The following is a 24,301-nucleotide window of genomic DNA, read 5'->3' on the forward strand; positions in this document are numbered from 1 at the left end:
ACAGGTTGTAAGTACAATGGAACCTTGGTTCCCGAACATAATCCGTTCCAGGAGTCCATTTGATGGTTTGGGAGCCAAGGCACGGCTTCCGATTAGCTGCAGAAGCTTCCTGAAGCTAATCAGAAGCCACGTTGGACGTTTGGCTTCCAAAGAACGTTCAAAAACTGGAACAATCACTTCCAGTTTTTGATCGTCTGGGAGCCTGAACATTCCAGCTCCCAAGGCGTTTGGGAGCCGAAGTTCCACTGTACAAATAATTAACAAACCAATAAAGGCTGAACTATGCCCTCTTTAGTAGTACCACCAACTTGAGTCTACTCTCCCAAATAAGGAACTAATTTAAGCAACGGCCTGAGGTTTCCCTTTCATTTGCCCTTACTGAAGATTCACCAACTTCATTTTCCATTAAAAAATTATTTTCAAAGTATTAAGACGATGTATTTCAACAATGTAGCTCCCACCCTAATATAACATTATTATTTTTTTAAAAAATATCTTTTCCCTGTTTTGCTCAACTGAACTCACCCAAGGAAATACTGAACTGGAGTTTGCATTTTTTAATTTTTTCACCATACACTTAAATATTGTGGCTAACTGCATTCTACATACAAACACAGGTAACAGAGCTCAATATTTCCCCCCACAATGAAAAGCCATGACTTTAGAGTGAAACAGAATTGCATGAGTCACACTGCCCCCTCCCACACAAACAACATATTCGAATATGTATTTAAACCAGTATGAGATGAGTTGATGCCAGCAAGATTCTTAATACTCAAGTAGCGTGGGGATTATCGTTTGATAAAAGCAGTAACAGAAGTGATGTTTTGATTCTCGTTCGGAGCTTGATGTAAGGGTACCCCCAACAAAATTTAAAAATTTGGCTGTATAATTTGGCAGCAATATGATTTGGAAATAATGTGATTGGATTGGCCTGTTAATAAAAATTACGTTGTTTTTTTTTTAAAAAAAAGTAGTGTGGGGTTTGGGGGTGGCATTTGGGTTTTTAAATATCTCCTCAGCTCACCTGGAGCTCCTCTGCTGTGGAAACATCCAGTCCTGTAAGATCTTGTATTCTTGCATTAATACGTGCTACTACAGGGTTTTCATATCCAGACAGCCAGGCACTAAACAGGAAACAGATATTATTCCTGACCAGTATGATCAGAGCATCACTTTTCAAGACTAGTAAGAAACAACTTTTTAACTGTGCAAAAATGCCTACAGGCAAATGCCAACACTAAATGTGATAGCCGACATCTCAGTAACTCCACTTAATGAACAACTTTAGCCCTATTGGCATATATTGCAGCTCTGCTGTATTTCTTCAAAGCAATCCCCTTTGGTTGGCCACCATCAAGTAAAGTAAGTTGTGACCCAAAAGAACACTTGGGAGAGCATGATATACACAGTATTGCAATGTGTGACAGACCCTCTTTGATTCACCACAATTGTGAAGGAAATGCTGCGGTGGTACACACTGGAGTTCACATAATAAACCCGTTGAAATTAACTCGCATAATAAACCCACTGAAATTAATACAGGTCCATTGGTTAATAAGTTAGGTCCACTGATATCAATGGGTCTCCTCTTAGTTAAACTTAAATACCACCCACTCTCTCCTGTCAAACCAGAGAGCCTGACTGTGAAAAAAGCTCTATCTTGCTTTCTTATATATGCATACACATCATGGTGTATACTTGAACCCTACCTGCACCGATTCAGCTGCTGATGCTGATATATGCGAAAAACAGGAAGCCCCTCCATGCCAGAACTGCACTCAAAATTCCCACCTCTCCACTAAAGAGCTGGCGGAAACAATTGCCCTAGAAACTGTCCAACAAACAGCTAAGGATGAACCCTGTATTGTCTATCTGTATTTTAATAAGCAACTGGTGGCTTAACAAGATTACTTTCCACTCTCACCCACAAGTGTAGCAAAAATTCCACCTGCCCCCATTGCTCCACATGGGGTGCGGGCTCTCCTATATATATTACTAATTATCCTGAAAACCATTTTACTGAGCTAGCAGCAGCATCCCCGATAAGTGGTGCTTCGGACTGTGACCATTGTACAAGGTTACAATTCACTGTACGAGACTAGTTTTCAGAGGGCTAGCCGTGTTTTGCAACAAAAAACCAACAATGAGTCTTGTGGCACCTTTACAGGCAAACACATTTTATTGTGGAATAATCTTTCATGGACTAGAGTTGGATTGAAGACTAGATTAGTCACAAGAACTTATTTCCATTCCTACCAGGGACTGTAATGATGGGGTGGGCTGTTTGAAGCAGTAAAGTACATGGACTACTCCCAAGTAAAAAGTAGTGTCCAGAAGAAGCGTTCAATTAAATGTGGGCTGAGGGCTGGGGGCAGAGGAATAGCACAATCTTATCTGAAACTGGAGAAGCTGTTAAGTGTTTGGCTCTCTTCCTGCCAAAATTCTTTGCCCTACCAGACACACACAGGGTTTTTTTTAATGCCCTCTCAGCTTCTGCCTCTTTCTATTCAAACCTGAATTTTCTGTTAAGGTTTCTACTCCCCACATATTCTAGAAGCTTGGACAACATTAAAGACCCTAGTGTCACGGTTCGTACACCTTAAAAACAGTAATCAAAAGCTAGTTGTTCGATTAGCAAACGTGATTTTTATGCACCATCGATGGTCAAAGATCCCTTGCAGAAACACATCATGTATATATACTAGTTTGAAAGGATTAAACTGTATCTTCACTACCACTCGAGTTTGTTTAGTACCCTCCTTTTCAAAAGGATCACAGCAAATCTCTAATCAAGAGCGGTAAAATATGACACCACACAGGTTACAGAATCTCAAAGGGTATGGAGAAGGGAGAGCTGAATGTTTGTCTGAAGTTAGTAGGCAAGGAAGTTTAGGGGAGAAACTATCAGAACGACTGTTAGCATACAGAGAAATTGCAAGCATAAGAAATATAGACAGAGAATATATTTCTTATAACAAAAAACAATGTCATGTCACATAAAGCATTACCCATAGCAAGACTTATTTCCTAAGGAAGAAAAGTCGTATTACAGCAAGCGAAGTTAGTTACAATGAAAAACTAGTATTTGCACCACTTAATAACCCCTCTTCATTACCCCTACATTAACCCGCTGGCTTCCCCTTCTCACCCCATGCAGCTACTTTCTCTTTTCTGTTCTGCAGCCCAGGTTTGTACCTTGTTTTCACCTTCACCCTTATGTCCATGTCTCCTCCTACCTCCATTTGTGCAACACTCCCCCCGCCCCGGTTGCACACAAACCACCCCCACGGTAACTTCTTGCATCTCGGTAACTCCTTCCACACATTGCAGCCACTGAGCTTGCTTCTCCCCTTCTGCCTGATTATGAAACCACCATTGTAGTGGCAGCCAGTTGTTCCAGGACTCAATTGAAGGTGCTGGTTTTTACTTGCAAAGCCTAGCCCAGCATTTCTTATGGAACACCTCATCTCCTGTTACTTGTTCCAGTGACTATACAAAGCTGCTCTGGAACTCTTCCGGGTAGGGAGGCTTGGTGGACATACATTATTTCATGGTTTTCGATGGGGGACAGTTGTCTCAGCTTCTGTCAGGCCCAGCCAGAATGGAGAGCTGTTAGGTATGAAGCAAGCTCTAAATCGCGTTTTAGATTCTGAATGAAACCTCAGCAGAATAAGGGTGTTCAGCTCCTTCTTTTTAACAGCATTTTTATATTATGTTTTAATTCTTATATTCTGCTGTAATGTAGATCACCCTGAGTTTTCTTTCAGTAAGGATGAAGCTAAACACAGTACAGTCGTACCTTGGATCCCAAACGCCTTGGTACTCAGACATTTTAGCTCCTGAACGCCGCAAACCCGGAAGTGAGTGTTCCAGTTTGCGAACTTTTTTGGAAGCTGAATGTGGCTTCCGATTCAGTGCAGGAAGCTCCTGCAGCCAATTGGAAGCCGCGCTTTGGTTTTTGAACCATTTCGGGAGTCAAACGGACTTGCAGAAAGGGTTCCAATGCTGCTTCTCTATTACTGTGCCTGCTGTAATGTTTCAGCCTTCTCCTTCTCCTATAGCCTAATTCGTAAAAATGTCAACTTTTAATCGTTTCAGTGCCTTTTTTCTACTTCACCTCAGTCAACATATACCCATCAATTGCGTATCCATCAGAAATGGAGTGGGGGGCAGAGAGAGAGAGACGTTATCTTGCAAGAGGAACAAGCATATCCTCCCATTTCCTTTCCCAGGAAGATCGCTTGTCAACACTTTTCATTTCAGCTCACAGTCATGTGGAAGCTAAAATAATCCTGCAATGCCTCTGTATCATTTGTGAGGGAAATTGTGCTCTCTGAACACTGCAGTGTGCTATTATTGCTCTTGAGAGCATCAAAAAAGCTTTTCCATGTTGAACGTTGTTAAAAGTTAAATTTAGTGGGCATAACAATATTTCTGAGGTTCTCTCCTTTTGAAATAAACTAATACTCAAGAAAGGTACCTTAACTTCCATCAACATTTACTTTCATTCCTTAAAAGATTCAGCATCTTTCCACTGAAGCTTTTAAAAACGGCACTACTAGGAAGGACTGTTCCTAAAACTTTAAAAAGTAATGCTGAAAGACATGCATTTGTCTGGTGGAGACTCCACCATTATGGTCTAAAGAAATTCCTTTAAAGATGTCTCCCCCCCCCCTTTCTTTCTAGAGAGGAAACTATATCGTAGAGTAATTGGCTATTTCACAGGCATACATCATGACCAGCAGTTTCCTGAAAGTCAGACTGGCCGAAATATTATGGTACTACATACACATGGCTTGGCTCTAAATGCTGCTTTCCACTGCTGGCAAAATGCCACCGTCATGCAGCCTGCCACGTACTTCAGCACAAACAGTAGTCCTGTCATAAGCAGAGGAATGCCGTTAATATAGAAATGTGTTAGCTAGGAAAGAGTGCTTGGAATGTTTGGGAGGAGGAAGCAGACTTCTATTAAAAATACACGAGAGAGTTTTTGGGTTCCCTGTTAATGTGGCTTTACTAGTTTGTTGGTTTTTTTTTAAAAAATACTAATATCCTTGATAGGAACGAAAACCTACTGCTTCGCCAATACAGATTTCGGTTTTGAAAAAATCTGTCTTCTTAATATTGCCTGGTGTGTAAAACTTTTCACAGAACTGCACAAGGCAAAAACAGATTCAAACGGGATAGTCAGAATGCACAGCCCACTGGTGGATATTAACTGCAGCTGACGTAAATATTTTGAATGTCCACAATAGGTTCTACTGTGATTTAAACCACCAGGAGAAGAACAGCTCTCTCTAAAAGAAGGTTACAGAGGCACAAATTATACCTAGCAACTCACACATTAGTTCCTACACTTTATCACTACTAAAACCACACACATGAAATAGCAGACGTAACAATTAATTACTAAAGGAAAGCAGTCTGCATTTTTGCCTGCTCCTGAATTGTGGCTTTTAATGTAACAAATCCCTGGAGGTCAAGACAGCTTCTCTTTCCTCAAATCAACACACATGATGCAAGCTTTAATATTAATGAGTGATCTTTGCTTTAAAAATCTGCTTGGCTCTTATACAAAAGTGTTGGATAGACCCAACCTTAACAGGAGACATTCATTTCTTCCGAACAACTATTCCCCATGTTTTGCAACAGGTGTATATGAGGGTCAAGTATTGATCCATTAATCAGCTCAAGACCAACAATGTGCTCTTGCATGCTAGTTCCCATCTTGAAAATCTCATGTTATGTTTTCAGGAAGTACTGGACATACTGCACAAATCCTCATTTACACACATTTGATGTAAAAGCTAGATTTTTTCCCCCTGGGCATTTTTTGTGGACAGGCGTATTATAATAGCAAATAATTTTTGAGGCTGCTTACGCCATACTTTTTTATAAGACGAGAAACCCATGAAATTGAATGATTTCATAAACTATTAACAGTATTTATAAGCGCCTCACTGAAATATCCCCTTAAGCCAGTAAGGATTTTTTTTTTTTTTTTTTTTGCCATAAACAGTAACTTTTAATCATACACATTTAAAAGGATGGGAAAAGACGACTACTATATTTAGTACACTAACTATTTAAAAATAGAATCTGAACTAGGAATCTCAAGCTACCATTAACATAGAATGTGCTTCCTGTTTACCATGTGCCTCCTAGGAAGTGCTTAAGATTAACACAGGCATCCTGACACAGAAGTCAAAGCAAGCAGACGCTATATAGCATGTCGTTTACATGGATTCTTTCTAAAATAAAACAATGTAGTGTTAATTCTGGTGGGATCATGCAGATAAGAAAGTAAGGTTCATGCATCGACACATATACAGAAGTGTTTAACAAAGCAATCCTATACATGCCTACCCAGAAGTAAGCTCACTGACCTAAAACAGGATTTATTCCAGGTAAGCATGTATGGGATTGCAACCTAAGACTCACTGATTTGAGCGTGGGAGAAACAAGGACATTCCTGAAGTGCTTAACTTTGACTGGTTCTTTACCTATGGAGTTTAAATTTGAGGATTTTCCCCTTTAAGCCTTCCAAACGTCCAGAGCCACAGAGGTTAGTGTTCTATTTTAAGGCCCCATCCTTTTCATCTAGTTAGCAATTAGTTGAAGGAGGGGGGAAGGTAAAGAATCCCACACCAAGTTTGACACAAGCCACTGCAAAGAGAATTTCTGTAGCAACTTATCAACATACCAGCGTCCCCTTACCTCTTAGAGACTCTGTAATGTGCTGTGGTCAGTTTCCCAGTCTGGGGGTCATGCACAGTAGCTCGGCTCAGCTACAAAAAGAGAAAGGACAAGGGGCTTACTCTAGTAGCAAGCTTCTTCTGGGCCAAGCCACAGGCAATTAGAAGGGTTCCGATTGGTCTGGATGGAATGTAATGCTCAGATCAGCAAGAACATTTAAAAGGATTACAGTAGCGGCTGCTACCGTTACTACCCAATTAATCTCAATTGGTTCAGTAAATTTGGTTAGATTGTCCTTTCACTTTTTCCCTCCAAATGGAAAGTTTATGCAAGCCAATTGTTTGCAGAGTTTCACAGAGAACTTCTCGGTACCCAGAAGTTTATTGTTTTGAATTGCTGCCTCAGTTTTGCTTTTTAAGAAAAGATAAAGCTTTTGCACGAGACTCAGTAGATATACATAGATATTTAAAGATGTCATTAAACTCACTGTAGCAACCCTGGGCCATTCACCATTTAACCTACCTCACAAGGTATTACAATAGGGTTATTTCCGTTAACTACTGCATGAACTGCCCAGAGTATAAATATTGTAATTCATGATTTTTTGTAGTGGTCAGTGAATGATCTGGGAGCAGCTGAAGCTAAACAGAGGGGGAACTGATCACTGCCATGCACAAGAGCTTTACAAAAGAGCTAGGTGTAAATAACTATTAAGCTGTGATTAATTACTATTAATATTGTGTCACGATAAACGGGGAAACCCCACAGCTTTTTTAGTAAGTGTGAGCAATTGCCAAGAGAAAACTCGTTTAAAATTTATCAAGCCAGTAGTTTAGGTTAATTAAGGCTGCTAATCATTTCCCACAACCAGTAGAAGTCTCTCTGGGAATGTGTCACCTGGCTCTAGCAAAACAAAACTGGAATTAGCAATCATGGAAAATAAAATGATAGCCTCTGTTATGATGGATGTGCAGAAGTGCTTCAATATCCCTAAATACAAATAGCTGAAGAGCTGTCTTGCCAAGATCACTTCTCTGTAGATTTCACAGACAGGAAGCAGAGAGCTCATTTTACTAGTGAACTTAATAACTCTACATGCCTCTTTGACAGTTCTGTGGGAGGCTATCCTTTAAAAACCAAGACATGGAAGACTTTGTTGGAGAAAATGGCACTCTGTATTGCAGAAGGAAAAACTGAAATCTCTACCCAAGAAAACTCTGAGGCAGATTGGAACAAACTAGGAATACATCCTAAATAGGCATACAAGGACAGAACTTCTGGTTAGAGGAAGAATCTGAGAAACTCAGCAGTAACAGTTTGTTACAATATCTGCAGAGAGCAAAGAAATGGACCAGAAAAATAATAATCAAACTCTTGTGTTTTCTGGTCGTTTTCTCCCCTAATGAGCACCACAGAGGCACTCATTAAAGGGAAAGAATATATGGCAAGTGAAATCTTACCTTTTGCTAATTCTGTAATGTGCAGTCTCCAAAACGCCTGTTATGGGGTTTGAAATGGTGGCTCGCCTCAGCTGTGAAGCGAACCAATCAGAATAGTTGCATTACAATGTATATTATTGCATCACATCAATCCGACCATTCAGAACCCAATTATGGAGCACAGGCTAAAGTAGGTTGGCTCTCATAGCTATGTATAGCAACAGTATAATATCATGCACAATACTGTATGGAGAAGACCCATTACCAAGCAGGTACTTCTCTTTTTGTAACATGTAAGAACGCGACTCACCTTCAACTAGCTTGGAATAACAGGGCACTCCCAATAGCCTTATACCCAGCTTTTTACTTTGGTTTCAGTAATTTATCAGCTTGGCTTGTACAATTACTACCAAACAGGATAGCTTACTGTAGGTATCTGACATATCTACAGGGATGGGGAACCTGTGGTCCTCCAGATGTTGCTGGACTCCCAAGTCTCATCAGTCACAGCCAGCATGGCCAATGATCATGGATGATGGGAGTTGTAGTCAAGCAACCTATTTGCGCCATAGGTTATGCATCTCTATGAAGTTTTTTGTTGGATCAGGTATACTGAACCGAACTGGTCTACAAACAACTCACATCTGGCTTCACTCTAGACTGTTTCTCAGGGGCTGATACAGCTTTGAAATGCAAGATGAGACCATGCTTCTTACAGGCAGGCACCTCTTGAATAGTCATTTTGTTAAAAGAAGGAATGTCCACCTGCGTGGGAAGAAGCAGTGATGGGTACTGGTACTCCTAATCTGACGTGGGGAAGAGTTACAGAGTGCTGGCATATGCCACCTACCTCTTAAGCACCCCTCTGATCAAGGCAACAAGGAACAACCTCTCCTTTCCCAAAGAGATGGTGCGAGTTAGGTTAAAAAAAAGCTTGCAACTCACATGCTTCTACTGGCCAAGGCAGCACCTATTCACAAATTGTTGATGGACTGGTGCTGACGAGGCAAAAACAGCGCATGAGAGACGCACATGCTCTTTCAACACAGCAGGCATCTCCTCCTTTAGAAGATGAGAGGTCACCCCTGAAGGCACTTGCATCTAATAGGCACAACTTCTCATTTCTCAGATGGGGTGCCTGAAATCAATCTTTTGACCAAGGGGACAGACATGCCCTGGTGACTAGGCTTGTGGGGGGAGGTTTGTGCCATGGCTGAGAAAATATTTTGCCAAACTATTTGACCTGGGGGAATAAGTCATATTTTCCTAAAAACCAAACCAAATAATTAATCGTGTCCACATACAAAGTATAAACAAGATTTTACATATAGGTCTAAAATGGATCAGTCATAAGTTTTCTATTTTTCCAAGGAAAGGCCATCGTTGGGGCCGTTTTTAAAAAAATGAAAATCTGCACTGGGTGGATGGTTGAGAAACTATGCCCTGCACTCAATCCTACACTTAAAACTCTTGTCTTCCCTTAAGTTTATTTGGGAGTCCAGACTATATGCAAAATGGCCATGTGCAAACTTGGGCCAAGGGAAACTCCATTCGGCTTACACACTATGTTGTAACTTCATAATTGCAGAGTAACGAGAAAGCCGGTGATCTACCATCATAGGTATTGTCACTTACAACTGCAGCTGAATCAATACTTCTAATGTACTTAGCAAACAGAATTAAAACAATTAAGAGTAGTGGTAGTAGTAGTAGTATATTAATACAAAGGAGTTATTTCTATCCAGAGGCAGTTCATGCATGCTGCAAAGATTGTGAAGTCCCGCACTATAGTTTTTCAGGATTGTCTTTCACAGCCAGCCACAAAAAGGCCTCCCCAGCTTAATTGCTGAGACCTGCAGAGGAAGTTAGGTCAGACTGTTTGTCAACCTAACCTGGTACTGCCAACTTTGATAGCCAGTGGCTCACCTTTTCTTTTTTTTAAATGAACTTTTAAAAACAATCCTTTTTAAAAGCCTTAAAATGCCAGGGATTGAACAAGGAATTCCGTATGTTGCAGCATGTGCTCTAACATGGAGCTATTCTAAAGTGTCAGTTCTTAATGCCATACAGAGGGTATATTTTATTACTTATCCAAAGCAAAGCGTGCCATCATGAAAACAAAGCTGGCCAGGAGAGTTCATGCATTTGTAGTATCGTTAAAGTTATCATGGACAGATGGAGATTCTTTATTTACCCTCGGTTTTGCAAGCTCTTTGACAGTTTCTATTTCTTCGTCAGAGATTATTTCAACAAAGCGAACAATCCGAGGGCGGTCCCATTCATCCTCTTGTTTAACAGGGCCCAGTATGTACCTGGGATTCCCATTCCCATCATAATAGCGGCAAAAAAGCTTCTTTTGTCTTCTTGGGGTCTGCAAGAAGCAAAATGTTCTTAAAGAGTTTGTAAACAAATGCATAAATATCTGAAATGATACTCTATCTAACTGAACCAGCAGATTTTTACCATCTATTTTAAAGCCATTTTTATAAACTGTACATAAAAGATGTTAATTACCATTTTGAGACCCTCCCCACGGCACAGCATTTCATACTTCTGTCTCTCTGGAAGGTAATCTTTGGAAGGTCCCCTTTTCTGAGTTTTGTTTTCCTTTTCAGTCTGTCCATCGGTTTGGGAAATAGACTTGTTTGCTTCTTTTTCTTTTTCTTTTTCCATGATGTACTCGAAGTATTTCATATTGCCATTAGCTCTCTGGTGTTCTGAATCTATTGGAAAAGAAAGAAATGAGCCCCCTTGTGAAAGGCAAACCGTTCAACAAACTTGCTTTTCATGGTTAACTTTCATTTTCTTTTTAAGCATACGCTTAAATCTGAATATTGCCAACATCTAACTCACTCATATTCTGCCAGCTGTTTTAGTTGTGTATTCTCATTAAAGAGACAAGTTCCTAAGTCAAATAAACAAATGATTGACAGAGTGGTATTTTCACAGCAGCTGTGAATCTTTCCATGAAACAACTCAGAACGAACTTGCTTCTTTAAATCGCTCCAATCCTTGTAAACTAGGGCTGTACTACAGCTATGCTCGTACAAATTTTAAACTACTAGGAAAAATGTTTGTTGAGCTCTAGAGGTTTTCTATTGAGATTTTCACCTCAATCTTCATGTCTGCTTTGGTCCTTTTTGTTGTTGTTGTTGTTGTTGTTGTTGTTGTTGTTGTTGTTGTTGTTGTTGTTGTTGTTGTTGTAAACTTTCAGAGGTAGCATATGTGGTGATGTCCAATCGCTGTTGGACTCCCATCACCCCTGGCCATTGGCTATTCTTGTATCCAACAACAAATAAAGGGTAGCACATCAACTACATTTCTAGCCTTGTCTGTGCTAGTGTAGTGTTACAGTTTCACAAAAAGCGTATCCAGCAGATACGCTTTTTGTGAAACTGTAACCACATATGCTACCTCTGAAAGATTACAACAACAAGAAGAAGCAGTAAAGACCTGATCCTACTCATAAAGCACGATGCAATAGCAGATATACATTTACAAAGCCTTGCATGAATAATACACCATTTCCAACAAGTATTTTATGATAGCATAACAAGAATGTATTGCAGGCCAACGTGGCAATCCGGGTGTTTTAGGAAAAGATGCTAGAAAAACAGAAGTTGCTACTATCAGAATGAACGTTAAGAGATGTGTCACTTGGTTTTTTTTACAATCCTAAGCAAAGTATAAACTATTATTATTATTTATTCAGTTTATATACCACCTTTTATCAAAAGATCTCAGGACAGTGTACAACATTAAGAACACATTACAGAGCATTAATAATAAAAACGTAATAAAAATCATAGTATCAGACAACATAATAAAATAATCATAATAACAGACCCCCCCCCACCCCAGCTTTAGCAAGCCATAGATTAATTAATGGCTAAACGCCTGGGTAAATAAGTCTTTGCGCATATAAACCAATAGTAGCAATATAAATTAGAATAGAAGATGCGGAATCTAAAACTTGTGCTTGAGCAGGAACTGACATGGGGTGATTGGCTTTTGGAAGCCTCCCCACATCTGAATCAGATTCCAATGAGAATACATTAGTCCCTTCCAGAATCGCAATGACAATCTGAAATGGATCTATTGGGGGGCCTGCAGCCTCAGTCTGAAAAAAATGGGGAAAGCAAACAGGAGCAGCAGCCTGCAGGGAGGCTTCTAAGCCCTGCTGCATTCCTGTTTGTGCCATCAGGAGCATACAGATGCATGCAATCCTCACCTATTCAGAATTGATCTGATTTATGCTCAGACTTGTTTTGAATGCACAAAAGCTATCAGCTAATGGAAGCAGAGCCGGATTATCTTGCTCCCGGTTGCCCAATACAGAACGCCACTGCTGTTGGCACTAGGAAAAGCTATTGTTTTGAAGACAACTACTATTTAAGAGGGGACGCGGGTGGCGCTGTGGGTTAAACCACAGAGCCTAGGACTTGCCAATCAGAAGCTCGGCGGTTCGAATCCCCGCAACGGGGTGAACTCCTGTTGTTCGGTCCCTCTCCTGCCAACCTAGCAGTTCGAGAGCACGTCAAAGTGCAAGTAGATAAATAGGTACCGCTCCGGCGGGAAGGTAAACGGCATTTCCGTGTGCTGCTCTGGTTTGCCAGAAGTGGCTTCGTCATGCTGGCCACATGACCCGGAAGCTGTACGCCGGCTCCCTCAACCAATAAAGCAAGATGAGCACCGTAACCCCAGAGTCGTCCGCGACTGGACCTAATGGTCAGGGGTCCCTTTACCTTTACCTTACTATTTAAGAAGTTCACAACAATGCCTATAACCCCGAGACAAATTAACTTTAAAAAAAGGAAGTTTCCCACTCCCCACCTGCAGCCATTTGTACCTCTTCAAAACTTCACTGGAGAGACGAGAAGGAAGTCCTTCCATGGACTTCCTTAAGTTAACCAATTGCAGGGACAAAGCCTGTTTTGGTAGCAATTCCTCTCTCCTTCAGAAGCCCCCTCCCATCCCACACTGCTCAGGAAGATTTCCAGACCATCCAGGAGAAAAAAAGGGGGGGGAGAGACAGGAAGCAAAAATAGCACTAAACAGCAAACAGATCTTTAGTGCACAGGGAAATTAGTGCACAAAATTAGTTATTGCAACCCACAGGAAATATACAAGTTCTTTAACATACCCAACTCAAGAAGACGCTTGGTAAGCATCACGGCTTTCTCCAGATCTCCCTGCTGGTACACAGCATAACTCAAGTAGTCTAGGACAGAAACCTTGCCAATGGAAGGAGAAACCTCTCCATCATCCAGCTGTTTTAGAGCTTGCTCCATCCACAGTTCAGTGTGGTAGTAGTCTGCTTCCGTGTATGCAATCTTGCCCAGCTCAAAGCAATCCTCAGCTGTTAGAAATGTCTTATGTTTCACTCCTGTAGGAAGCAAGAAGCCAACAATGTTGAATCAAGGTTGCATTACTGAATCATTTGCACTGATTTTCTTCTTCTTCTGAAGCTGCATTTTTCTATTTTTATTATGTGATTAATGACACCTTACAAAGCCTATGACGGAAAGAACAAAAGTTGCGCAAAATTCGTGCTAACTATAGCTACTTAATTTTTGTATAGGCTGCAATTTACTGTAAATTAATGTATTTATCATTAATGTTATAATGATAGTGGTTTTTAGATAGGGATCCTAAAGACCACCAAGATAATCAGTCCAGAGAGTGTGCCCTACTAAACTGTTGTGTTTCCTAAGTCCTAGGGTGTGGAATCTGCCTTCCCCTGCCCTGAGAGGGCCACATTCCCTCAGAGGTAATGTGCAGGGTAAAAGAGTCAAACACAGGTGGGGCACCTCACACTTTCAGTCAACAACAACACACTATTGCTATTTGTACTGTGGGAAACTAATCCCAATTGCTCCAATAGGAGTGTTTGCCACGGTCCAATGCAAAAAGCAGGCACTAAGGGCCAAATCTAGATTCGGACCCTAGAAGGGGGTTAAAGAGGGGCTGTAACGTTTTGTCTCCTACTGTTTCACAATCCAGAACCTGCAATATGTATTGCCTAAACAATTTTAATGGACCTTTTTTTGACAACACAAATTGCAGGGGACCTAATCTAGATTGGGATCCTGGCATGGGAGTAATATAGACTTTAACTGCCTGCCCTCTGCAGTAATTTGGAAGTTGAACACAAATCATAGCTATGGTTTGAGCGAAAGAGTAAGCCAGTAATTTAAAAAAAAAACATGCAAGCAGAGGGGAAGAGGAAGGAAAATAGTGGTACAGGTGGACGTAAGGTTCAGTCTTTTAGCAACAAACCATGGTTTAATACGGTATGTGAAACAAACTCTCCCTCCCTAATCACCCACACCCTCAATTGGCTTCTGCAAAGTCGTTTTCTTAAAAGTCTTTCCCCATATACTTACAAAAATTACAAAAATTTTACCTGGGAGATTTCCCCTCGATATAGTGTCTGTATCCAAATTATACGTATCCTGGAGCCGTAAGAGAGCTTTGGCAGCACCAGTCTGATCTTCATCATTTGGGAAATACTGGCGTTGAATAGTCATGTTGGAAATGAACCCTAAAGAAAGAAAGAAGCTCTTAGAATCATAGAATTCTCAAGTGTGGTGAAGGATGCTTGAAATCAGGGTGTGTGTGAAGGAGCAGGGAGAATTGGGCGTGTGGTGAAGGATGCTTGAAATTAGGGTGTGTGTATGTGTGAAGGAAGGAGCAGGGAGAATAAGGCATGAGGTGAAGCACCAGGGTGAAATCCGGCATCTCCTTGATTACTTTTTTTGTGCCAATTATTGTAATTGATTTTCCAAATCATTACAAATCTTGCCGAATTAATTCAATTTAATACAATTTTCCAAAACCAGCTTCCCACTCCCCCTCATATGTCCAAGATGAACCCATTGCTGCTTACGTTCTCAATTAATCTCTAGATAACATCCCTCAATAACTGATAATATTACCCATCAGCTGCCCCTTTACATCTCTGAATACAGCAAAAAAATCAAGTAAACCTGTGTGTGTGTGTGTATACACACATACATACACACACACACAGCCCGTTGCTAGGGCAACGGTGATAGAAGTGCGACATTTGAGACCAAATGGCCTGGGCATATTTGGGCCACTCCAAGGTAATTGTAGGGTCAAAGATACCAATATGAAGCCATGGGTATTTTACATACAATGACCTGTAACCTTTCTTGATGTATGTAGGAGGATGTTTAAAGATGCTTTGAGGGCTGTGTGCTGTGTGTTAGTCACCTATAGAAGCTTTGCTCTGATATACCACAGGGCAATCCTTCCAACTAGCAGCTGAGCAGCTGGCTGGCAAGGCAATAGTTTTAATAAATACTGGGTCTCTCCTGGATACTGCACTTGAATTAGTTTCCTTGGTTCCGTGGTTTATTTAAAAGGTGGCCCCCTCACCTGGGTAACAAACAAGGTGGTGCAGAAGTGAATTACACCTGGATTTTTGGTTTTCCCCTCCTCTCACTCATGTCATAAAAACACACAGCACAGTGTTGAAACTCTATTCCTATTCACCACAAAGACTTCTAGCTTCTAGCACGTACCACAACACTAAGATGAGTTACTGCTGACACAAAATCCCAAATCTCACTGAGATTTCAGATCTCCTCAGTATGAAATTATTGACCTTTTAGGAGACTAAAGTGGCTAAAGAGATCGGAAACCAGGGATTTTCTGGCCCACCGCTCACTACCCACACAGCTCTCAGCATGAAAGTGAGCTTTCACAATGGCTTTTAAAAAGCCTACCATCAGACATATCCTTCAGGACTAGGTTCTCCAGTTCACTCCACTCTGTGTTAAGTCGCTTCATCAATTTGAATGCATTCACAGGATGTCCCAAGAACCCCTCTGGGTCTTTCGTTGCAGTGTCTGTCAGCTTATCCAGTTTCTCTGCCCATCTAGAGAGACAAAATGCAACCTAAATATTTTTACTAAGTCACTTTCCGTGTGCCAACATTAATGTTGTGAATTGACATCAGATACCTTGTATTGTTTCATGATCTAAAAGATAAATAAATTGCACGGTCTAAAGATAAATAAAAAACACAGATTTTCAAAGCTAGCTCATCATGCGACTAGTTTTTAATAGTTTCTTCTCTACATTCTAAATGTTGTAAGTCACTAGGAGATTCCCTGTGTATCAAGTGACTAATAAACTGAATAAATAATGTACATTTATTTATACATACATACATTTCTGTACTTTTTCCAAAGGTTTGAAGTTGAGTAAGTAAAGTTCTTTTTATTATCCACAGACCATATTTAAACTCTAGATGGCTTACAGCCAACATTTTGCAGAAATAGCAAATATTCCTCCGCCCACAAAAAGCCATATATTATTTGGCCTGGGGCAAATTTTTTGTCACCCACTAAATATTAATATTAAAGCCTGTACATACTTCTTAATCTGTTCCAGCTTGCTTTCTTCTGCCTTGATATAGTCTTTTAGCGAAGTCACCAGGTCTTTCTCCGTATTAATTAAGTCTGTCATGTGACCTAAAAAGATAGTTTAATCCACTCATTATGTCTATGATCAATTACAAAATCTTAACAATATGCTTTAAACAACAACCAACAAACCCAAATGCACAAGGAGTTTGCAATTACTTTACACTTTCTAATTCTTACAAAAAAGGTGGAAGGGAAATATTTCTCCCTGCTATTCTTAATAAGTTTTGCCATGTAATCAGAATATATTGTCAGAAAGTTAACCAATATGTCTCAAGTAGAATGTAAGCTGCGAGGCAGCAGTCTGTTTCTCTGAACTAATGTCTTGCAAATATTGCAAAATCACTCTATACTCTCCCTGTGGATTGTGATTTTTCCACATTAGAGAGTTTCTCAGTGGCAGTTTTACAACACATTAAGAATTACTGGTAAGTTTATGCTATCAAGGATTCCCTTCCTCCCCATATTGCTTTCTGTAGCACACAATATTGATATGAATAGCCAAGGAAAAGGGAATTCAGAAGTGGATACTGGGATGGTAAGAAGACTCATACCCCTTCCCACTCTTCTGGAAAAGCAAGTCACCTCCCCGCTTTGAAACCCAAGTTGTCCCCCCAACTGATAAAACATCAAATCATGAATATAACACCATAAACCAAACATCCAACTGAAATATCCTTGCCATTTACTAGTTTCAAATAGGCTTAGGAAACTGAGAAGGGTTGGGTTTGGAATTATGTTTTCAAGCGTCAAATATTTGTCACATTCCATTTATTAGCTATTATGCAAAAAAAATCTTCCTTTCAATTATACAAACAGTGCAAATTGCCTTTCCCTAGGGCCACTACCTTTTGAAAAGTCAATAGAATTGCTATTTTAAGTCAATAGGACTACTAATTTCTAAGAGCAACTGTATAGTTGGCCATTTGCTCTTGGGGGCAGCCCACAGTGGCTGGGGAAACCCAGCCGGATGGGTGGGGTACAAATAAATTATTATTATTATTATTAGGAATTCTTCCTCTCTTCAGGCTAGAATCGTGACCCAAGTAAACTTGTAACAATTGCCACATGTGGCAGGCAAAAGGGTTTCCCCCCCAATACAGCGGAAAGGTTAAGTTAGGTGAGATATACAACCATATTACACGTTTAACCAATTTGAGTGCATGACCAGCAGATCTGAATACATGAGTATGTGTTATTAATAAATAGTTTCATAAATAAAATACAAATATTATTCTCCTAAATGTTCAGTACTACTAACTTCTTCTTTTGCTAAGCACAGCACTGTTTCAGTGCTTTTGAATACCTATTTACTGATACTTGGGTACTTTTTGCTGCCATGTTTTAAGGTTATCTGTGGGCATTTTTCTGATTTTTATTAAATTTTTAGACTTTATTGTTGGCCATATTTTAGCTCCATTGTCTTCACTAGATCTTGGAAGGGCAACTCATAAATGTTATAAACAAACAATGCAACTGAACGAACCACTTCTGCATCATGATTGCTGAATTGTTTAAAAAATGCTTGACAGTTCTGCTCAAAAGTATTCTCACCAATGGAAGTGAAGAAATCTGTATGGGCATATGAAGAGGGAAGCACAACACAGAGGACTAGAAGGCAACATGATTTTGTGGGAATCATTGTTCTACTGCTCTGCTCTTGCCTTAACAAACGCCTGAAAGAGAAATAAAACAGCACTTTTAAAAATACAGCATAGTTTTAACAATTACGAGGCTCTTGAGAACAAACCAAAGGAGCCATTTACATGCTTCTAACAGAACCGTGCACACAAGAAACCACCTGGGCAGCCAAGTCTCTTGGCAGATGTGCAAACAGCACCTCTGGATTGTCGCCAAGCAAACTGGGCTTGTAACATGTCAAGCATAAATGAGCGTCATCTCCCCTGCAGGACTTAACAGACATGAGTACCAACTGTTTCCCAGAGCTACTGATTGTACTGGCTGTACTTGCACTACTTCTGTAAATAAAGAGGAGAGCATGGAGGTTGTTTCCAAAGCATCCTGGAGTTTAATCTTAGGAGTGCTAAAGGTAAAAGCAACATACTGCCTCTGTCCTTTTTAAAGTCAAGTTCAATCTCAGCACTGTAGTGTTGATGCTTTATTACAAACAGGTGGTAAATAAATGTTGTGAAATAACCAGACAAGGACCCTGGTGGCTGGGCTCAACTAAGTAGTTCCACTAGCAGGAGCCAGCTTATCCCCTCTCCTTCCCCAATGTGCTCCCATGCCCCCCCTCCTTGAAATCGGCTCTGCGGCATAAGCAGAACCCCCAGAACAGTAAACAGCAGGCAGAGAGGAGAGGCAACAGAATGTCTATTTGTCAGGGTGTTGGGACAAGATGACCTCCAATGCAACAATTGCATTGCATTAAATGGTACAACTGAATTGTGTTAAATGTGCAATTCAAGACCAGAAGGGTGCTGCTATGCTTTCCCACCCACGCAAAGCCATTCCTGAAAATTTTCTTTTAGGTACCAACAGAATAAAAACAACATGTCAGTGTCTGGAGGGAAGGAGATGTTGAGTTCTACCAACTAATATGAAAGATACAATGAGAAAGTCTCTTAATTAGAATACATATCTGTCTGGAACTTTAGGGTCAGATAGCTTCCTGTCAACCACATCCATATTCCCATCCAACTGCTTTTGTCAATGTCCCCTGGTTTACCTTTATCCTCTCTACCCGAACCTCTTTATGAGTGAGTGTTGCTCATCCACATCCTTGCCTGGTTAATGTTAACCTTGCTTGGTTCAGGCACTTAGCTCTCTACTGCCTACTATCCCCACCTTAATATACCCCTTCTGAGCTTGGGCATCAAGACAAAGCTACGAGGTCAATTTTCTTCCATCCACAGAGGCACAGAAGGGTAGCTGACAACCAGCTGGCAAGCCAGCCTCAGTCCCACAGTACGTGTTTTACTCAAGTCTGTGAGCTTATAATCCCCAAGTGGTTTGAAAATCACATGGACCCATAATGTGGCCTTTCAAGGTAAGGTGGCATTACTGCCATGCCAGTAAACAAACAGAAAATAGTTTTCTAATGTTTTACTAAGGCTTTTGAAGAGTAATTTCACAAAACTGGGATTCATGCGAATCTCAATCACATAACCCATTGCGAAAATTCACCTCACAAGTAAGAATAAAACCTACAAATACATTAGTGTATTTGTGAGAGGCAATAAGTATGCTGATAATTTGTCAGGCAGCAGAGTTTCAGGGTAATACAACTTCCCAGTAGTATTTTATATTTAGAAGAAAGCCTCAGTTATGTTGAAGTTGGAAGCTGACGTTGCCGTTAACTATCCAACTCTTAGAGATGAAATAATTTCAGGAATGTCAGGGCACTGGAAGCTTCCCTTTAAAAAAACAGGGAGAAACATTTGTGCAATCATAGTAATGGGCCATCAGTCAAAATGTCTGTTATATTGTTTGGGCTCAGATATACTGTAAATCCCATCTGAATCCGCATCACACTTATACAACGGATACTCACGTTTTTAAGAACAGCACAGGCATACAGTATTAAACAGCTGGACAATGAAGCACATGGAATGTTCCCAGTCATTTCCATCATTGCTACTGGACAATTAGAAGCTGAACACACCTCCCATTCATTAGCAGAGAATATAAAATTCTTGGAGCATCATTAGTGTTTGCTTTAGCACAGTGTGTAGTAGACCTTTCACACCCTGCTTCACACTTTGAACTTTTCTAAACTGAACATACAGGGTTTGTGGCCAATGCTAGTCCTACTCAGAGTAGTAGACCCAGTGAAGTTACTAGACATGACGTGAACCTTGGTCCTTTAATTTCAATGATCTACTCTGAATCGAACTTAGCTGGATAAAACACATAGTAGTTGTAAAACAGCACATGAGGGTTACGTAGGGTTTTTATTTTTATTTTCTGGGCCTCCCAAATAGATTAAGCCCCTGTTGTAAACAGAAATTGCAACACTGCTTGATTACTTTAAGGGTACAAATCCTTTCAAAACTCTTACAAGGGAAATCAAAATACATTAATGTAATCACAGTATGTCAGGTATGGGGAAACAACTAAAACTCCCGTAATCCCTCTGGCCATTGGCCATGTTTGCTGGGGCTAATGGGAGCTGTAGCTCAGTAACATCTGGAGGGCCCAAGGTTCTCCACACCTGCAAATAAGTAAATACCAAAATGCAGCAAGTGATTAGGACCCTTCCAATATAGGGCCTGTGGGAGAGTAGGAGAGAGTTCAGATGAAGCAGTCACTGATGTTTTCTTCACATGCTTCCTTCATTCTCATGAAACTTCTCCCAGGACAGTTCAACTAGAGAAGACACGGAGTGTCTTTTTCACCTACCTACCTACCTACCTTTGTAATCTAAAACTGTTTCAAGAGTTGCACCCCATTCCAGTATGGAAGTGATTTTGTGGCATGAGCATAGCACAGCCTTTGCTAGGTGGTCTTTTTAGATTATTTTATGCAAGGAAAAAAAGTTTTACAGCTTGCATCTAGCAATTTAAATCAGCTCGGCTGCTAAGAGAATTTTGTGTACGTCGATGCGGGATCTCTTGTCCATAAAGCCTCTTACGCCACACGAGTTTCAGGAAACCCACTTTTACTTCACTGCTGAAGTCTCATATTTAGACTTCGAGTAAGTTCGACAAACTTTTGATTGGCCCAAGTGTGATGCAATACTCCTCAGACACTCAAAAACATTTGAATGCTGATCAAGTAGCACAGTCCCTGATAAAATTAGCCAAAAAACCCCGACTCTGCATATCCCCTACACTGAAGCTCAGATTTTTTCATGTCTGTGTGAGCTGCTTAGAAATGCATTCTATTCATACTTAGCAAGCATGAACAACCAGTCAGCGTAAATAGCTTCTCTCCAAAAGTTTGTGAAGCGAGCGAAAGGTTGATGAAAAAAATGCTACTGCCACGTATTTCACCCTCCCCCACTCACGTAACGGACACTCGTTCATCTCAAAAATCTTCCCAAGTGAAGTCTAACAGAAAATACCAGAGCCTTATCGAAACAGTCAACTTTCTGTGTAAACAGCCCTCTTTCTTATTGGCTCTTCAGTCCCTTCTTGCAGTTTTGTACCCTCTTATTTGCAAAGAGATCAATTTACAAAGGGAAAGGGAGAGAGGTAACCATTGCTTGCTTAGGAATTTCCGCACAAACCAATCCTGCTCCACAAGTTGTATAACACGCTTAAGAAATAACTGGAAACTAAGGCATGTTTGGTGAAGTAAAACTTATTCTCTGCTTTTTAAAAAGTTTCAACTGTTAGGCCTTGCATGAACGCCAATATCAGAAGAAGCACCGCATGCAAACTTGGATGAATATCATCTGCTCAATGAGTAACAGCCAGAGATGGAGATTCTAGAAGGAAGGAAGGAATCGGGTTTCTCTCATATACTACTCTCAGTATGTACTACTGATTAAAGAAACTCACGCCACTCATTATAGGGCAAAATGAACAGCCTCTGAAGCTCAATTGCTGAAGAGGCTTAGGAGCAATCTTGAGGGTGAAGAGGGAGGGGGGGGGAAGACCCACATCCACGTCAACCCCAAACCCATTTTTCCCTTGGGGCACAGACATGGGCGGATCTGTGCAAGAATTTTGACAAGACTGGGCTGCCCTGGGCGAGTTGCTACTAGGCAAATATTTCCAGGAACTTTTTTTAAAAGAGAAAAAATTCAATTTTATTTTGAGGGGAGGGGGCAGAGAGCGCTATGCCAAGTCCATCGCACTCTTCAGCAGCGTAAAAGAAAGGGAAGAGAAAGTGCCTGGTGGAAAAAAGAGCCGGGCGGATTCCCCAGCAAGAGGGCGAAAGGGGACTTATCCAGGCAGCATGCCTTGGGTGGTGTGGCGGGGGAAGCAAAGAGGGGAGCCCAGCAAAGCAGCCACAAAGGAGGGCTGTTTGTTAAAAGCGCACTTGTGGGGTGTGCTTTTGTTTTAAAAATTAGAAAAAAATCAATGCCTAAAATAAAATAAAAAGTACGACATACTTTATGGGGAAGTTAGCTGCTGCGGTTGTTGCTGCTGCTGCTGCTGCAAAGCCAGGCATGCCAGCTATTTCCCTTCCCGTGGGAAAAGGAGTGGGAAAAGACCCTTCCGTGCACGCGACCAGGAGTTGGGGGAAGTGGGTGGGCAATGGGAAGAAAAGCCCCTGCACGCACCTCGGAGGAAAGCCGCCCAAGCTGCTGCTCCTGCTGCCGCTGCTGAGCCCTGTCCGCCTCTCCGCCCGGTCCGGGACTGCACGCAGCAAGGCCCCTTTCGGAATGCTTATGCGGGCCGGGATCCCGCCCACCGCCGGCCCTGGGAGGCGGCCCCTTCCGAGCGCGGCCAGGGAAGCGGCCGCCCGAGCTGTACGTGAGGCCGGGCACAGCAGCAGCAGCAGCGGCGAATGCGCAGGCGCGAGACCCGGCTCCATCCCCTCCTCTCTCCTCTTCTCTTGGGGCACAATTAGCGCCTGGAATTAATTGGGAAAGGGTTTTTTTCCGGGGGGGGGGGCGCGGCGTAATTGCCCATCGAACACAGCGGGGCTCCTTATGCAGGAAGAAACATGTCCAGGGGTGTGATGCTACGTAACGGGGCGAGTAGAGTGGGGGAAAGAGCTTTAATTTATTTTTATTATTATTATTATTATTATTATTATTATTATTATTATTCATCAATAGCGCTGAAAACGCTTCTACGTCGCCAGGCTTCTGCAGACAAGAACGTGTACTGTAGGGCATACTGGGTAGCTCAAAACGGACTGATCATTTCATGGTTTCATGGATTGCTGTAGGGGTGAAGGGTTGTTCAAGATTAATACCGTAAGCGGGTTGTTCAGATACAGTACTGCCAATCATGGGTTATTGGCAACAGGGTTTTGTTTTGGATTCCCGCCCCCCTCCCTGAAAAGTTCAGTCTAGATGAACTAGAATTAATCTGGAATAAAGGGCTGGCATTCTGATGCTGAAGCTTGCAGGCATGAGGAGTACCCACCCCAAAATCAGCACCCATCAATAATAATAATAATAATAATAATAATAATAATAATAATAATAATAATAATGGTGTACTGGTATCTTAATGCCTGTTTTGTATATTCAGGACATTACATTGGGACTGACTCCAGCAGTAACTGCTGCCTTGTGAGATTTGCTTTCATGGTTGTGTTAGTAGTAGTAGTACAGTGGTACCTCTGGTTAAGAACTTAATTCGTTCTGGAGGTCCGTTCTTAACCTGAAACTGTTCTTAACCTGAAGCACCACTTTAGCTAATGGGGCCTCCTGCTGCCGCTGCGCCGCTGCTGTGTGATTTCTGTTCTCATCCTGAAGCAAAGTTCTTAACCCGAGGTGCTATTTCTGGGTTAGCAGAGTCTGTAACCTGAAGCGTCTGTAACCTGAAGCATATATAACCCGAGGTACCACTGTACCAACAACAGTAAGAACCATGTAATTTGCTCAGTCCATATAAATCCTTCCTTCTGATGTTACCAGTGCGGTGTGGGACTTAACTACACAGAAGCAACTCTTACTTTGGGGTTTTTTAAATAACGAAAAGGCATATTTGTTTTTCCTTTAGAAGGATGCTCCATGGGGATGTTCCCCATAGTATGACCTAGAACGGTAGTCATTAACATTCTTAGACCAGGACCCACCTTTAGCCCAACAGTAGCTACTTCAGATATTATATGTGCACA

At 41.2% G+C, this 24,301-nt stretch overlaps 1 protein-coding gene across 4 annotated transcripts in view; it reads right to left on the reverse strand.

The window, feature by feature from the left end:
- Positions 1 to 23,056, reverse strand: part of P4HA1 (prolyl 4-hydroxylase subunit alpha 1) — a 28,880-nt gene extending 5,824 nt beyond the window's left edge. For 2 of the 4 annotated variants that reach the window (XM_081861807.1, XM_081861805.1), the window contains exons 1-10: positions 22,788 to 23,056; positions 18,149 to 18,270; positions 16,546 to 16,642; positions 15,893 to 16,044; positions 14,545 to 14,682; positions 13,282 to 13,524; positions 10,653 to 10,861; positions 10,333 to 10,509; positions 6,721 to 6,791; positions 1,028 to 1,127 (exon numbers count right to left, since the gene is read on the reverse strand). In XM_081861807.1, the coding sequence (XP_081717933.1) occupies positions 1,028 to 1,127; positions 6,721 to 6,791; positions 10,333 to 10,509; positions 10,653 to 10,861; positions 13,282 to 13,524; positions 14,545 to 14,682; positions 15,893 to 16,044; positions 16,546 to 16,642; positions 18,149 to 18,270; positions 22,788 to 23,041 (1,563 nt within the window). In that variant the 5' untranslated portion in view covers positions 23,042 to 23,056. Of the gene's footprint in view, positions 1 to 1,027; positions 1,128 to 6,720; positions 6,792 to 8,159; positions 8,231 to 10,332; positions 10,510 to 10,652; positions 10,862 to 13,281; positions 13,525 to 14,544; positions 14,683 to 15,892; positions 16,045 to 16,545; positions 16,643 to 18,148; positions 18,271 to 22,787 lie in introns of all 4 variants that reach the window. The other 2 variants (XM_081861806.1, XM_081861804.1) reach the window with 1 other exon arrangement.
- Between the last annotated feature and the right edge of the window lie 1,245 nt (positions 23,057 to 24,301).

The sequence above is a fragment of the Podarcis erhardii genome (assembly GCF_964252035.2).
Source record: "Podarcis erhardii genome assembly, chromosome: 5".
Taxonomy (NCBI): Eukaryota; Metazoa; Chordata; class Lepidosauria; order Squamata; family Lacertidae; genus Podarcis; species Podarcis erhardii.